General features: G+C 64.4%; 1 protein-coding gene across 1 annotated transcript in view; it reads right to left on the bottom strand.

Moving 5' to 3' along the window:
* The window catches only part of COL7A1 (collagen type VII alpha 1 chain), a 30,472-nt gene extending 15,915 nt beyond the window's left edge, over positions 1–14,557 (bottom strand). The window contains exons 1-58 of the mRNA XM_057390210.1: positions 14,489–14,557; positions 13,759–13,849; positions 13,470–13,650; positions 13,232–13,391; positions 13,050–13,143; positions 12,808–12,966; positions 12,387–12,550; positions 12,159–12,288; positions 11,952–12,074; positions 11,269–11,418; positions 10,483–10,602; positions 10,213–10,359; positions 9,932–10,048; positions 9,708–9,857; positions 9,395–9,523; positions 9,162–9,308; positions 8,875–9,000; positions 8,660–8,803; positions 8,454–8,579; positions 8,233–8,418; positions 8,031–8,159; positions 7,806–7,952; positions 7,519–7,638; positions 7,288–7,434; positions 7,074–7,210; positions 6,869–6,995; positions 6,649–6,792; positions 6,423–6,577; positions 6,286–6,327; positions 6,140–6,166; positions 5,988–6,032; positions 5,684–5,776; positions 5,301–5,372; positions 4,921–4,956; positions 4,793–4,846; positions 4,534–4,602; positions 4,329–4,442; positions 3,998–4,024; positions 3,801–3,854; positions 3,644–3,706; positions 3,467–3,526; positions 3,286–3,321; positions 3,105–3,149; positions 2,852–2,887; positions 2,698–2,742; positions 2,558–2,593; positions 2,451–2,477; positions 2,327–2,359; positions 2,081–2,152; positions 1,917–1,976; positions 1,774–1,809; positions 1,565–1,645; positions 1,404–1,439; positions 1,275–1,319; positions 1,110–1,181; positions 850–960; positions 659–700; positions 14–94 (exon numbers count right to left, since the gene is read on the bottom strand). Of these exons, the coding sequence (XP_057246193.1) occupies positions 14–94; positions 659–700; positions 850–960; positions 1,110–1,181; positions 1,275–1,319; positions 1,404–1,439; positions 1,565–1,645; positions 1,774–1,809; positions 1,917–1,976; positions 2,081–2,152; positions 2,327–2,359; positions 2,451–2,477; positions 2,558–2,593; positions 2,698–2,742; positions 2,852–2,887; positions 3,105–3,149; positions 3,286–3,321; positions 3,467–3,526; positions 3,644–3,706; positions 3,801–3,854; positions 3,998–4,024; positions 4,329–4,442; positions 4,534–4,602; positions 4,793–4,846; positions 4,921–4,956; positions 5,301–5,372; positions 5,684–5,776; positions 5,988–6,032; positions 6,140–6,166; positions 6,286–6,327; positions 6,423–6,577; positions 6,649–6,792; positions 6,869–6,995; positions 7,074–7,210; positions 7,288–7,434; positions 7,519–7,638; positions 7,806–7,952; positions 8,031–8,159; positions 8,233–8,418; positions 8,454–8,579; positions 8,660–8,803; positions 8,875–9,000; positions 9,162–9,308; positions 9,395–9,523; positions 9,708–9,857; positions 9,932–10,048; positions 10,213–10,359; positions 10,483–10,602; positions 11,269–11,418; positions 11,952–12,074; positions 12,159–12,288; positions 12,387–12,550; positions 12,808–12,966; positions 13,050–13,143; positions 13,232–13,391; positions 13,470–13,650; positions 13,759–13,840 (5,391 nt within the window). The 5' untranslated portion in view covers positions 13,841–13,849; positions 14,489–14,557. The remainder of the gene's footprint in view (positions 1–13; positions 95–658; positions 701–849; positions 961–1,109; positions 1,182–1,274; positions 1,320–1,403; positions 1,440–1,564; positions 1,646–1,773; positions 1,810–1,916; positions 1,977–2,080; positions 2,153–2,326; positions 2,360–2,450; positions 2,478–2,557; positions 2,594–2,697; positions 2,743–2,851; positions 2,888–3,104; positions 3,150–3,285; positions 3,322–3,466; positions 3,527–3,643; positions 3,707–3,800; positions 3,855–3,997; positions 4,025–4,328; positions 4,443–4,533; positions 4,603–4,792; positions 4,847–4,920; positions 4,957–5,300; positions 5,373–5,683; positions 5,777–5,987; positions 6,033–6,139; positions 6,167–6,285; positions 6,328–6,422; positions 6,578–6,648; positions 6,793–6,868; positions 6,996–7,073; positions 7,211–7,287; positions 7,435–7,518; positions 7,639–7,805; positions 7,953–8,030; positions 8,160–8,232; positions 8,419–8,453; positions 8,580–8,659; positions 8,804–8,874; positions 9,001–9,161; positions 9,309–9,394; positions 9,524–9,707; positions 9,858–9,931; positions 10,049–10,212; positions 10,360–10,482; positions 10,603–11,268; positions 11,419–11,951; positions 12,075–12,158; positions 12,289–12,386; positions 12,551–12,807; positions 12,967–13,049; positions 13,144–13,231; positions 13,392–13,469; positions 13,651–13,758; positions 13,850–14,488) is intronic.
* Between the last annotated feature and the right edge of the window lie 433 nt (positions 14,558–14,990).

Below are 14,990 nucleotides of genomic sequence, written 5' to 3'. Positions count from 1 at the left end.
ACCCAGCACCTACCCTCTCTCCAGGCACTCCAGGGGAACCAGCATCGCCCCGGGCGCCCTTGGCGCCGTCCTCACCAGGGTCCCCAGGGTCCCCCTGCCAGGGAAGGGCACAGCTCAGAGGGTGCTGCCCTGTGCCCCTGCCAGAGCACAGTGAGCACCTCTGCTTGTGCTGTGTGGTTTAGGGGTGGGATGACAGGAAAGGGCTCAAAATAAGAGGCACAGACTGAGAAAGAGGTGACTGAGCTCAATGCAGTCCCAAGGGGCCAGAGTGTGGCTGCAGAAGAAAGGCACTGAGAAGCACTGCTGAGGCAGGAGCCAGCTCAGCCACAGTTGGGGACCACAGTGCCACCCAGCACAGTGCACAGCCTGTGGCCACAGCTGTTCTGAGCCTCAGCTGGGCATAAAAACAGAATGCCCAGAGCATGGGGCTGTGGAGCCAGGAGCATGCTRGTTCCTTTGGAGAGCTCAGCCCTGCAGAGCCTCCTCCCAGCACTGGGAAGGAGTGTCAGCCCATGAGCCCCCTCTCAGTCCTGGTGCATGTCATCTGCCTGTGGCAGAGGCTGTTTTGGGCAGGGAGGGCTTGATGGACAGTGATTCCAGTGCCCAGAGGACAACGGAGGGTATCCCCCCACCAGCATCCCAGGGATTCACTCATTACCTTCTCACCCTTTTCTCCCACTCCTCCAASGCCAGCATCAACCTGTGGGGCAGAGAGAAGCTGTTGGAGCACATGGAGCTGGACACCAGCTCATGGGCAGGGAGAAGAGGGAGGCAGAACTTACAGTTCGTCCTGGGGGTCCAGGARGCCCCTGAAAGAAGGGCACGGGAAGCAGATTAAGGGGAGCTGGCACGGCCCGGGGGAGGGCACAGCTGGGTCTGGGGTAGGGGGGCCACACATGGCCTTGCATCACTCACTGGGTCCCCACGGTCACCCTTGCTCCCTGGAGCTCCAGGGCTGCCCTGAAGGAAAGAGAGATGGGGTGAGAAGGGGAGGGAATGGGGCACCCATGGGGTGGTGGTACCCCTGGGGTAAGGGTGGGTGCAGGGCAGTGGGGTGTGAGGGGTGCTGGGTGTCCATGGAGCAGTGGGTGCATACAAGGGGTACTCACATTCCTGCCTTCAGGTCCTGGGTCCCCCAAGTCCCCCTTCTCCCCGGGGGGGCCACGGTAGCCGGGAAGGCCCTGGGTGGAGGGCAAAGGGAAGATGTGCATTAGTGGGACCCATCCCAAACCCACAGTTCCCTCACCAGCCCAGGGTGCCAGCCCTGCCCTTACCCGGGGACCCCTGTCTCCAGGTTTGCCAGGCAGACCCGCTTCACCCTGTGGGGAAAGAGGGGGTGAGTGGAAGGCATGGGGAGAGGGGCAATGGGGAGAGGGGCAGTGGTCCTGGGAACCCTCACTTACCGGGGTGCCTTCATCACCTTTCTCTCCTCGCTCTCCCTGCGGCACAAGTCAGTGGGCACCGGCCAGGGGAGAAAAGCACAAGTCACCAGCATCCCCCTGCCCCCTGCCAGCCCCCCTCTCCTCGGGGCCACAGTGCYCCATGGCCCCTTGTCCCACACTACCTCCTTGCCTCGCATTCCGGTCTGCCCCGGGGCGCCTGCTCGGCCTGGCTCCCCCTTCTCCCCTGGCTCTCCTGGGTCACCCTAGGCAAGGGAAGGGGCAACAGTCAGGGCAGCTGGGGCAGAGGGGCACAGGCTGCAAGGACAGCCCCTCCAGAGCTGGACAGACAGATGGATGGACAGACAGACGGATGGAAGGGCAGTGACATTACCTTTGGGCCACTCCTGCCGGTGAGGCCAACAATACCCTGGTTGTTGGAGAGAAGAGCATGTGTCACTGGGAACACTGGTGACCCCTTGGCAGGGGAGGGGTCAGGCCCATGAGCTGGTGCCCCCAGGGTGCCCCCAGACTCACCCGGTCGCCCTGCTCGCCTTTGGGACCGGCTGGCCCTGGGATGCTCAGGCCAGGGGGACCCTAGACATGAAAGGATGCAGCATGGAGCAACGACACAGGCACCATGAGTCTGGGGAGGGCTGTGCCGTGTGCCCTGTGYTTCCTATCCTCAAGGCAGTACTCACACGGGCACCTTTATCTCCTGTGTCACCCTTGGGGCCRGGAGGTCCTTCTGGTCCTGGGAAACCTCTGTCACCCTGGAGCAGACAAAATCAGCACCCCAAACCACCCATTTTTCCCCACTGCAGCTGTGGACAGCCAGGCCTGGGAGCAGGATGAGCATCCCATCAGGCCCATGCCCAGTGTGCAATCCCCCTCCCCAGCCCACGGCCATGCCCAGAGGGTGAAGGGCACAGCTGGGCCAGGGTTACCTTCTCTCCTCCAACACCGGCCACACTGGGAGCCTGGAGGGGAAGCAGAGGAGACCATGCTGGGCACTGCCCATGGCTCCCTGCCCTGAGGCTGGGGCAGGCAGAGGTGGACAGTATCACTTACTGGCTTGCCGGGTGGTCCTGGATCGCCCTGCAGAGAGACAGGTGTCACTGCGAGCCCCTGCCCCAACAGACAGCTGCCACCCCAACGGGAYCCCACTCTGCCCTCACCTTCTCCCCCCGGGGGCCAGCTGGTCCTGGAGCTCCCTGTGGCAAGATTAGAGACCTCAGGGGGCTGTCAGTGCCTGGGAATGTGCACCCAGGGCATGGCAGCCCCCAGCTCCACAGCACCACACTCTATCCCGACTCACCTCTCTGCCTGACGGCCCTGGACGCCCTGGGGCTCCCGTCTCACCCTGCAGGAGAGGAAGAAGAGGAAGGTGTCATGGGCACTCTGCCATCCTCTGGTTCCAGGGCAGAGTAGGTGTCACTCCACCGTGGCCACAGGTGCTCCAGCACACCTACCTTCTCACCCTCAGGGCCCGGGACACCACGGTCTCCCTGCAGAGCAAAGCAGAGGAGGCTTTCAGGGAGCCTTCCTTCCTCCACACCACACTGCCCCCAYTGCCCCAGAGCTCTGAGTGATTCTGCCCTGAATCTCATCCAAGACTGCTGGGTTGTGACAGCAATCCCCAGGCACAGCCACCACCGGATCTCAGGGACACMAGGACATGCCAATGCTGTTGAGTGGCACAGCCCTGCTTTGGCACCATCTCACCTTCTCGCCCGTCTCTCCCAGCTCGCCTGGGGCCCCACGGTCTCCCTGGTGTAGGAGAAACACAGAATCAGGGGCAGCAGGATTTTTGGGGGACATCCTGGCTCCTGGCACAGAACCCAGAACCMTTTTCTCCCTGCCAAAGGCACAGCAAGAGTGTCCCTTCAGTCCCTGCACCACTGACCTTCCTGCCCTGCTCCCCCGGTGGTCCCCGAGGACCCTGCAAAGGAGGATGGAGACTTTGTCACCTTTGGTGTGACAAGGCAAACGCCCAGGCTGTCCAAAGCAGGAGCCCTCCAGTGGCCCTGAAGGGCCTGGCTCTTGGCATGGCTCCTGCCTGCCTTCCCTTCTCTCACTAAACTCACCCTGTCTCCTGGGTCCCCRGGGCGGCCAGGCGATCCTGGGAAACCTTCTGTGCCATCACCCTGGGGGTTAGGAAAGGTGACAGCCATGCTCATGACACAGGGATGCCCATCAGATGGGAATCCCCGCTGGAGGGTGGTGTGAGGTCCAGCCCCAGGGGGGAGCATCCCTACTCTTACCTTCTCTCCCTTCAGSCCAGGGGGCCCAGCAGGTCCCCGAGGCCCAGGATCCCCCGGCAGGCCCTGCAAGAGAGGAGATCTCAGCCCCTGGGGAGARCAGCTGAGCCCTGGGCACACACAGCCACTGCAGCCCTGTTGGTCTAGGGGCTGGACTCACCGGGGGTCCGGGCTCCCCTCGAGGTGCTGCCCCATCCATGAGTCCAGGGGGGCCCTGCAGAGACAAGGGTCAGCTCCTGTGTGGTTTCCCCCTAGGGCTCAGTCCCCCAGCACTCTGAGGGGCTGCAGTGCCCTCGGACACTCAAGGGACCTCCAGCCAGGAGGGCAGGGGAGTTGGGGAAATGCAGACCCACTCACCCTTTCCCCTCGGTCACCCTTTTCTCCCTGCAAAGGCAAAAAAAAGCAAATAAGGGCAGTTCTGGRCTGTGCCCATGCCTTCCTTGAAGAGAAGAGGAACATGCTGGGTAGAGCCCATCAACAGTGGCGTTAGGGTATGTGAAGCCATGTGCCTCTCCCCACGCTGCCCAGTGCCAGCCCATGCACTCCCATGTGTGTGCAGGCACAGCTGGTGGGGGCACAGCCCGTGTGCAGGGCCAGGAGGAGCCCACGGGAGAGCAGTTCCAAGTTACCCCATCCATCTGCCCACAGAGCCCCCCAGCCATCCCCGTGCAGCACYGGCGGGATGTACCTTCACAAACTCTCCAGGAGGTCCTGGGAGCCCCATGGGTCCGAGCGGACCAGGAGGGCCTGGATCACCAAGGGGCCCCCGCGGGCCGGGGATCCCAGGAGAGCCAGGGCTGCCCTGGAGGACAGAGGAGCTCCATCAGCTGAGGCTGTGGCATGGGCTGGGGGTGCTGGCAGACACCCCTTCACACACGTGTTCCCACACCTACCGGCACACCTGGCTCCCCTTTCCGGCCTGGCAGCCCCTGTTCTCCATCCGTGATCACCCTGGGCTCTCCCTGCACAACACGGGGAGGAAAAATCTGTGACCCCATGTGCTCTGTTGGGGCAGAGTGCCACAAGGCTTGGAGTCTGGCAGGGAGATGGGGAGACCATGGGGTCAGGAAATGCCAGGGGCCAAGATGTGCCCACCAGGGTCCCCAATGTTCCCCATGGATCCCCATGGTGCAGGCCCTGTCCATCACATACCGGTTCACCTTTCTCCCCCTTTGGGCCAGTAAGTCCTGAGGGMCCCCGTATCCCCTGGGAAGGAAAGACAACAGTGAGAGGAGGTGTTGGGTGTGAGTAGGACCGGGGAGGGCTGGGGCCATACTCACAGGATCCCCTCGAGGACCAGGAATGCCTTGGATGCCCTGGAAAATAACAGCTCAGGAGGTGAACATGTCCCTGCCAGCCAGGGGAGTGAGGATGGCATGGCATGGCATGGCATGGCATGGCATGGCATGGCATGGCATGGCATGGCATGGCATGGCATGGCATGGCATGGCAAGGCATGGCATGGCAAGGCATGGGAGCTCCAGCCAAAGCAGGGACAGCACACTTTGCCAGGGATACACAGGAGACAGCAGTGACCCTGCCAGCTGCTGAGACTCCCCCAGCACCGGGAGCAGGGAAGCAGAGGATGGCTCAGGGAGCAGGCAGGGCAATGGAAAGAGCCCTCTGTATAGTGGCAAACCCCAGGGACACCCTCACTCACTGGCTGGCCGGGTGATCCAGGATTCCCAGGGCGTCCAGGGCTTCCTGGTGTCCCATCAGCTCCTGGAAATCCCTGCAGGACAGAGGAGCATCATGCCAGCATCTGGTGTACCCCAGCACCGCCAGATGCCCTCAGTGCCCCAGGCAGTTCAGGTTCTAGCACTGGGAGCCCAGGGCAGACCATGGCAGAGCTGGGTTCTGGGGTGCCTTTCCCTGGTGTGCTGAGCTGGGGTGTGAGGGAGCAGTGTGCGKCTGGGCTGGGGTTCTTCAGTGGGATTCCCCCTCCAGTGTGGATGTCAGGGGGAATGAAGGGACACGAGGCAGTGACAGGTCAGTGTGCCCATGGACCCTGGGGTGCCTGGGTGAGTGGCCAGAGGTACTYACCCTGTCCCCCTTCTTGCCTGGACGCTCGATGCTCTCTCCTCGYGGACCCTGTGGCCCTGGCGGTCCAGGAGGGCCAGGCAGCCCGTGGCGACCCTGGAGACCCAGCAGAGAGGACAGGCTGGGTGGCAGGTGGTGRTCAAGAGGTGTTCCCTGTCCACCCCTGTAACAAGGGCTGGACATGTCCTTGCCCCACACCCACCCCCCGGCATGGAAAAGGGACAAGGGAACATGAGGACATGGGGACCGTGTCACTGCCCTCTCCAAGGAGCTGCCCCCCATATCCCCCCCTCCATCAGGATATTACCGGCTGACCAGGAGGACCCGGYGGTCCTATGCGTCCTTGAGGTCCCTGCAGAGACAAAGCCAGTGGTGAGCATCCCCTGTGAGTGGTGTCAGCGTGGTTTGGGGGATGCAGAACCCTCAGAGCCACCAGCTGCGGGCAGGGGGGTCACTCACTGCCTCACCGCGGTCTCCCTTCTCGCCCTGCAAGGGGACAGAGGGAAAGGGTTAGGGGCTGSCACCTTGTACTTGACTCCCCACTGGGCTTCTGCCACCAGCAGCTGGGGGTGCCCTGTGGCACAGCACAGCATAGGGAGACTCACCTTAGGGCACTGTGCAGTGCAGGGCTTTGGCTTTGGCTCTGGCTGGCAAGACAAGACAAGCACGTGTGAACTCAAGGGGGCAGGCTCGCATGGAGCTGCTCCCCCTCCACACCCCCACGAGGCACTCTGGCCCTTACCCTGGTGGAGATGATAGTGCAGAGGTCATCTGTGAGCTCTCCCTCCAGCTCTTCCAGGCCGCCATGGTAGATGTACCGTGGGTCCTCACTGGTGACCAAACGCTGGAGCTGCTCCCGGTCTGCCCCCTCCAAGCCCACTGCCAGCACCTGGACCCCTGAGCCAACAGCACCATCAGCACCCCAGAGAGCTCCCTGCACACCCTGATGACACCCCATTCATCCTCACCCCCRGCCTTGACATCCCTGGCCGCAGCGATGGCATCATCCCCGGAGGGGCCGTCAGCCAGGACCACCAGCACTGCTGGCACCCCGGGCCGGCGCCCGGCCCCTGGACTCAGCAGGTAGGTCCTGGCAAAGGTGATGGCTGCCCCTAGAGAGGGACAAGGAAAAGGGATGGTCAGCAGGATCCTGGAAGCCACTGCCCAGCTCCTGGAGCCGCCCCTCACCGATGGCGTTGCCGCTGGGCTCCTCGTAGCGGATGGTGCGGATCCGTTCCAGCACGGCGGGCAGGTCACTGGAGCGGTTGAGGAGCAGCCAGGGCAGGCTGCGGTAGCTGTACGTGGCCAGGGCCACCTGTGAGGGTRCAGGGGAGCTGTGGGCACTGTGGCCTACCCACGGTCCCGTGCCCCCAGTACTGTGGCAGCAGCCTACCTGCGTGCCCTCAGGGCCCAGGCGCCCCAGGGCGGACACGGTGTTGGACAGCAGGGTGCGGACAGCGTCGGCACCGGAGGAGCTGTCGCGGGTGCCGTGCACCAGAAAYACCACGTCACCTTGGGCATCCCTGCAGACTGCGAACAGGGAAGGGGTGAAGCCACCACCAGAGTGGACACAAGCCCAGCCCAGCCGTGCAGTGACCCCACAGTACCTGTGCGCTCACTGACGGACGCCTCGGCACCCGGTGTGCTCCCCAGCAGCGGGCGGAGGGTGAAGGTGTAGCGCCGGCCCAGGCGCAGCCCAGAGACCTGCTGGGAGCTGGCAGTGCTGGGCAGCGTCCGCCCCTTCTCCCCACCAGCTGCCACCCAGGGGACAGTCAGAGGGATCAGCAAGCCCCTGCGGGGATGCTGCCCGCTGTCCCGGGGCCRCACACTGGTCTCACCTGCGGGAGGGCTCCAGGAGAGGATGTAGCCGGAGGCACCAGGGACTGGGGTCCAGCTGAGCGTCACCGAATCTCTCCGCACCTCCACCACCYGCAGGCTGGTGACGTGGCCTGGGGCAGCTGCCAAAGAGGAGGAAACATAGAACAGCCTCCAACACACTCCCAGCTCCCTCCCCAGCCCAGTGCTGGGACAGCCCAGTCTGGGTGCTGGGTGCTGGGTGCTGAGCCACATGGCTCAGGCCATGTGTCAGGGGTCTGATGCCACCTTGCCCCAGGCAATCCCTTACTGGTGATGGCAGTGATGGCAGCTGGCTCGCTCTCCCGGCTGCCAGCCAGGCTGGTGATGCTGATGTGGTAGCGCTGGCCCGGCTCCAGTCCCGACAGGTCATAGGAGCTTGAGGTGGCTGGGAGCTGCTGGCTGCGCTGGGCACCCCCTGCCAGGGGTAGAGAGGGGTGAGGGGGGTCAGGTGGGGGCTGGCAGGGATGCAGGAGTGCCAGCCAGCCACGCTCACCTTCAGCCAGGCGCCAGAACAGGCGGTACCCGGTGCTGCCAGCCACTGGCACCCAGGTCAGGCGCAGGCGGTGCTCCGAAGCCTCCGTCACCTGGAAGCCACTGACGGGGCGTAGGGGGACTGCCTCCGCTGTGGGGCAGAAGGGCAGGCATTAGGGACAGGAGTGCCACCCTGGGGTGCTGCCCCCTGCCCCAGCACTCACGGGTGGTGACGACAATGGAGACGGGGTTGCCCTCCCGGTTGCCAATGAGCGCTGTCACCTTCACAGTGTAGGAGACGCCCCCCTCCAGGTCGGGGATGTCAAAGGAGCTGATGTGGCCAGGAACCCTCCGGCTATTCTCCGAGYCCCCTGTCAAGGACTGTGGCATCAGCCCTGTCACCCTGCCACCTTCACAGCCCATCCCCACCCCTGTCCCACGTTACCGTCCCTGCGGCTCCACACCACACGGTAGGCAGTGGCTCCCGGCACACCAACCCAGGTGACACGGGCGATGTTGCTCCTGGATGCCTGAACCTCCAGCTGGGTCACCTTCCCCACCTGCTCAGGCACTGTGACACCAAGAGGGCCGTTGTCACCCGGGTTCACAGCAAATGGCACCACACAGCACTGTCAGGCGGGGTCACCTCACCTATCCGCCCCGTGGCAGTGACAGGGCTGCCCTCGCGGCCATCCACAATGGCTGAGACACCGACCGTGTAGGTAACGCCAGGGCTCAGCCCCTCGATGGTGAAGGTGGTGGGGTCGGCAGGGAGGAAGCGGGATTGCTTCAGACCTGAGACACATGGCTGGGATAGGAAGGGCTCCAGCACTGCCACCACAGCCCYCCACAGTCCACACACTCACCGTCACTCCCTTGCCACGTCAACAGGTAGCCCCCAGCGCCYGGCAGCCCTCGCCAGGTGACCCGCAGCTGGGTGGGACCGGCCTCCATCACCTGCAGCTCGGAAATGCTGCCCACCTCTGGATACTCTGCACCCCATAGCACCACAGCGTCACCTTGGAGAGCCCAGAGGCACCCCAGAGCCACGCTGCCACCCCGAGGGGTTGCAGGGGAATAGAGGACAGATGCAAGCCAGAGTGGGGGCATGCAGTGGCGGGACTCCTGGTGCCAATCCCTGATGTGCACTTACTGAGGCGGACGGTGAGCGTGGCGGAACTGCCCTCCCGGCTGCCTGCGAGCGCTGAGACACGCACCAGGTAGGGGATGCCCTCCCGCAGGTCACCAAGCTCCAGCCCCGTCTGGCTGCCTGGGATGCGCCTTGTCCTCTCCGTGCCATCTGCCAGGAGCAGGGCAGTGCAGATGCTCGCTGTCAGCCGGACAGGATCCCCCCGGTGCCACCCGTGTCCCTGCCCACACACTCACCCTGGCTGTTGCGCACCACCACTTTGTACTCGGTGGCACCGGGGACACCCGTCCAGCTCAGCCGCACCCTCCTGCCCGATTCCTCAACGAGCCGCAGGTCTGACACGGCACCCACGGGTGCCTCCACACCTGCGGGGGGACGCATGAGGCATGGCTGGAATGGCACAGCCTGGRCAGCACGGCCCCCACACCCATCCTGGGCTGTGACAGAGCTGGGGGGTCTCAGGCTGAGGCAGTCCTCAGGCTGAGCAATGCCATGTGGGACACCCCTCCATGCCCTTGGGACAGTGGGGGACAGCCCAGCAGCACTCACCTGTCTGAAAGGTGGTGACAGGGGTGGCCACCTCCCCACCATCATAGAGTGTGTAGAGGGTGATGCGGTACTCGGTGCCCGGCTTCAGCCCTGTCAGCTGGTAAGTGTTAGTGCTGCTGGGGAGAGACACCGTTCTGGGGGGCTCTGGTCCTGCAGGAAGGGAAGGGTCACAGCCAGCTGCTGCCATGGAGGGCCCGCAGGGGCAACAGGCACCCTGAGCCCACCTGTGGCTCTCTTCCACTCCAGACGGTAGCCACGAGCATCACGGGCACTGGTCCAGAGCACCTGGATGGATGTGGGGCCCAGGATGTTGGTCTGCAGCRTCTGGTCTGTACCTGCCTCTGCAAGAGGGACCCCATGGGCCAGGATACCCTGTGCCACTCTGCTGCCAGCCACCCAGCCTGGGTCTCTGGTCCCTGCACACAGCAGGGTAGGGGCTGAGAGCTGCTCCCTGCCTCCTCCCGTGCACAGCAGCAGGATGGCATCACCTGTACCCAACACCCACCTGTCCTCTGCCGCACAGTGGCTGTGGGCCCCTCCAGCTGCCCGAAAAGTGGGGCCACTGTCACCAYGTAGTCAGTGTTGGGCTGCAGCCCCACCAGTGCGTGTGACGTCTGCCTGGCATCAAGGTCCACCTTGTGCTTGTCCTGCCCTGTGGGAGCCAGTGCAGCAGTCCCTTTGAGGGRTTCAGGCAGCAGGGGCCACCAGCTCCCTCTTGTCCTTCCTCAGGGGGGCCACCAGCAGAAGGGACACAAGCTCTGGGAGAGGCACCTACCTGTCAGGGTGGCCCAGGAGAGCCGGTAGCCGGTGGCACCAGTGACAGACTGCCAGGCCAGCAGCATGCTCTGTGCTGAGACGTTGTGGACAGTGAACTGCTGCACGCCCACCAGGCGCCCTGTGGAAGTGAGGTGACTGTCCATCTCCCATGTGAGAATGGGGCAGGGGGCAGTGGAAAGCACCTTCCCCTGCAAACCACCTTCTACAGGAAGCCTCCTTGCCCCTGCTCACAGATGCTGAACCACACTGAGGTCACTGAGTGCAGCCCGCACCCAGGCGGCTCCTTCAAAGCAACAAACTCATGCAAACTGGAGCTGAGCTCAAATGTCTTCCTCTTAATGCCTTAAATACTTTCTGTGGGTTAAGACTGCCTGGGGCAAAGATTTGGTTTGCCAAAATCTGGCGCTTGCAAAGGTGTTGCCCTGGGGCCTCACCCCCACTCCTACCCRGAGATGCTTTCCAACAGCCTCTGCCCTGGTGGAAACCACACTTTCCTCCCGCAGAGCACTYTGCTCAGACCCTGCATTTTTTCAGTCAACATTTTTTACGTCATGGGAGGAAAGCTCTGGTGGAAACACTCCCCGAAGGCTGGAAAGGAAATTGAGAGCACACAATGCTGCACCCTGCCCTGGGAGCAACTTTTGGGGCTCAGAGCATCCCCATCCCATCCCCACAGGCAGCAATGGGCCAGGCAGCCCCATCCCAACAGGGCACAGTGACTTGGAGGGGGGCATTCCTGTGCTGGGAACCCGTTCCTAGTTCCAGGGCTGGGCACAGTGCTTACGTGTCCGGGCGGTGAGAGTGGCAGGGACAGCGGGCTGCTGTGCATAGCGGGGCCGGAGCATCACCACGTACTCGGTGTCAGGCCGCAGATTGCTGAGTATGGCCGACTGTGCACTGGCTGCCAGGCTCTTCTCCTCCCTTTGGGCTGCTCCTGGAGAGGTGTGGGTGGGCACAGGGACATGGCACACACYGGACCCGGCAGGGAAGGGGTGTCTGTGGGCCTGCACCCTGCCCTGAGGATGCCAGTCAGTGCCAGGGGTGGGGAGCACCGGGAGAGGCTGGGATGTGGGCCAGGGCAGGGGCACCCCTTTGAGCGCCCGAGGCCAGGGTGGGGCTGCCAGGTGTGCGGCTCCCGCCTGGTCCCTGGCTGGGACAGGGGTCTGCTGCCTGCCCCCCACGCACAGCAGCCGTGAGGGCACATGCCAGGCCCCCAGCCATTGTGCACGCCCAAGCACACACCCTGAGCCTTGCACACAAAGCCTCCGGGTGCAGGAATACACAGGCTGCTTCCRCAGCACCGCACACACGCGCCCCACACCCCGCGCACACATGCCGGCCGCCGTGGTGGGAGTGTACACACCCACGGTACTTGGGCATGCATCCCTGCACTAACCCTGTGCCAGGGCTCTGCACAAAGGCAGGCTGCCCAGGCAGCACCGACCCTCACAGGGACCATCCCCTCACCTTGCACAGCATAGCTGAGACTGTAGCCCTGAGGGAGCTCAGGGCCAGGCTGCCAGGCCAGCCACAGGAAGGTTGGTCCAATCTCCACCACACGGAAATCCAGCGTGGAGCCGGCACGGCTTTCTGCAGGCACACAGAAGCAGGGGTGAGCCCACAGCACACCTGGTGCCTACATGCTCTCCTGTCCCTCTGGGCATGAACACTCACGGGTGCGTGCTCGGCCGGACACCGACTCGCCGATGCTGTTGGCGTACTGGGCGGTGACCGTGACCAGGTACTCTGTGCCCACGCGCAGTCCCCGAAGCACAGTGCTTGTCTCCCGTGGCCCCACGCTCACCTGGGCAGGGACAGTGTCATCCCCTGATCTTCCCCAGGTCACACATGGAGCCACCAGGAACCCCCAGGAGCTCTGAGCAGTCAGCAGGGAGCACTCACCTCCTGCCTCTCTGCCATGATGGGCTGCCCCAGCCCTGTCAGCGGCACGTACTGCACCCGGTAGCCAGTGATGGGACCACTGGCTGCTCTCCAGCGGATCTGCAGATGGTCAAGGCCCCGCTCCGGGATCTCCAGGTTGGAGGGGCCAGTGTGGCTTGGCCCATCTGCAGGGTAGCACAGGGGCTGTTGGCTCCCCAGTGCATGAAGCAGTGAGGATATCTTGCTGGGGCAGCACAATTGTGTGCCCGATGGGATGGGATGGGATGGGATGGGATGGGATGGGATGGGATGGGATGGGATGGGATGGGATGGGATAGCCAGGAGGTCATTTGGGGTGGGGGGACAGGTGCTAAGGGTGCACAGTCTGACACCAGCACTGTCAGCACCTGTGCCCCTCAGGGAAGAGGATGGGGATCCATACCAAGCAGGCGCAGGGTGCCCCCAACACTGGTGCACACCCTGCGTGTCATCAGTGGCACCAGCGTGTCCAGCAGCTTGAAGTCACCAACGTAGAAGAAGAAGGCATCAGTAGGCATTGAGGCCACACGGATCAGTTCCTTGTGGTCAGCATTCTTAACACCTGGGACAGAGGGAGATGATGGGTGAAGGAGGAACCTGAACCAAGCAGAAGACTCTTTCACATAGTGCAGAAGCCTTGCTCACCCACGGCAAAGACCTTGATGCCCTGGCTCTTCAGCTTTGCTGCCGGCCCCTCAGCATCATCCTGGGACTTGCCATCCGTGATGAGGATGCAGATCTGCAGGGCCAGGCAAGAACTGTGGGATCCATCATGGGGCCCATGGACACTTCTCCCCATGTTGCTGGGGCCGCTGCTCTGCACATACCTGCGGGACCCCGGGCCGGCGCTGCGTGGGGCCGAAGAAGTTGTCAGCAACGTAGCGGAAGCCAGCACCAGTGCGTGTGTTGCCACCCTTGTAGCTCAGCTGCTGGATGGCCCTCCGAACRCTCGTGCCATCAGTGTGCTGGGAGAACGGGAACTCCACCCTGGGGAGCGCAGAGGGACACTGTCACTTCCCAGCCCCTGCCACCCTGCTCCCGACGTGCCCCCTCCCTTGGGCTCACCGTGGGTCATCACTGTACTGTGCCACGGCAAAGCGCACCGCMTTCTCGCCCACCACCTGCACGAAGGGCCCCACCAGCTCGTCCATGAAAGCGCGGACAGCACGGAAGTTGTTCCTGCCGATGCTGGATGAGCCATCCACCAGGAAGGCGATGTCAGCCTGCAGCACATCCTCACACACGGCTGCGGAGCAGTGACAGAACTCAGTGCACAGGCTGGCACTGTGGCACAGTGGTGCTGGAGCCTTCTTATTGTCCCACCCACCATGTGCACTCGGTGCTCAGCACCCACCTTGGCTCCTCTTCTGTGCCATGGCAGCTGGAGGACCCAGGAGCGCCGGGAGCACAGCCAGGAGCAGGAGTTGGCTGCTCATCGTGGGAGCCTGCAGGAGAGGATGCTGCCTCCACCGTCTCACACCAGCCCCACGCCTTGGGGACAGCAGTCCCGGAGGTTCCCAGCGCCACCCGTGCCAGGACGCCTGGCAGCGYTGAGAGGGCAGGATGCCAGTACCGTCCCGGGCACCCCACGGCGCAGGGGGAGCCCCGCTTCGGGCCAGGGCAGGCGGGCAGCAGCTGGCCCGTGAACAGCCGGTGGGGCTGTCCACGGTGCGGGGGGTACGGGGAGCGCCTGGCCCCGTTCCAACCCGGGCTCTGCCTCCGCCAGCCCTTCCCCAGCCGTTCCCCTGCCCCACGCCATGGCACAGGCAGCAGCGCACCCCGATCTCTCCTGCACCCGTTCCCCCGCCCGCAGGGGTTTCTCCCGCCCCAGGGAAGTGCTCTATGGCAGCGGGGACCAGCGTGGGCAGCCCTGTTTGCCAGCCCCCCGTCCCGCCGCTTCCCACGCATGCGGCGGCGCAGGGCACCTGGTCCGATAGCCCCGCGATGGCCACGCCGGGTCCAGCCCGGTGCGAGCCCCTCCGCGGGACGGAGAGCGAGTGCCCATGGGTGCCCGCGCAGGCAGCGCGGTCCTGCCCCGCAGTGTCCCCACCCGCGGCGGGACCCCGCCACAGCCCCGCACCTACCGCTGCCCCGCGGGGCCGCTCCGTCCCGCACCGCTCCGCTCCGTGCCGTGCCGAGCCGTGCCGTGCCGTGCCGTGCCGTGCCGAGCCGAGCCGAGCCGAGCCGGGCGCAGGCGGTGCCGGCGCGCACCGGCCCCCGGCGCTCCCGCCCCTTTATGGAGGGCGGCCCGGAGCGCGGTCCGGGGGGGGAGCAGAGCGGCGCGGCCCCCGCCCAGCCCGGCCCCCCAAAGGGCTTTTCCCACCCGCTCCCCGAGAGGGAAGGAAAGAAAGCGGCTCCTCGGGCTCTTCTCCCTCAAGTGCCGCCCCTGGCTGCCCCGCGGCTGCACCACGCGCAGCGGCTCCGGAACGGGGATGAAGCAGGAGAGGACTGGACCTCCGGGAAGAGTGGCAGCTGGATTTGCCACCGAGACCTCCGTTAGGGGCTGAGTGGGCTCCGGTAATGCTCAAGGCAGTTTTCCCTCCAGCATCTGCATCTTCCAGGAAGGTGAGCAGCTCTGGGACCTGC

Source organism: Malurus melanocephalus, unplaced genomic scaffold, assembly GCF_030028575.1.
Source record: "Malurus melanocephalus ecotype Western Australia unplaced genomic scaffold, MMel_1.1 scaffold_24, whole genome shotgun sequence".
In the NCBI taxonomy this organism is placed as follows: domain Eukaryota; kingdom Metazoa; phylum Chordata; class Aves; order Passeriformes; family Maluridae; genus Malurus; species Malurus melanocephalus.
This window is presented reverse-complemented; position numbering and strand designations above follow the sequence as displayed.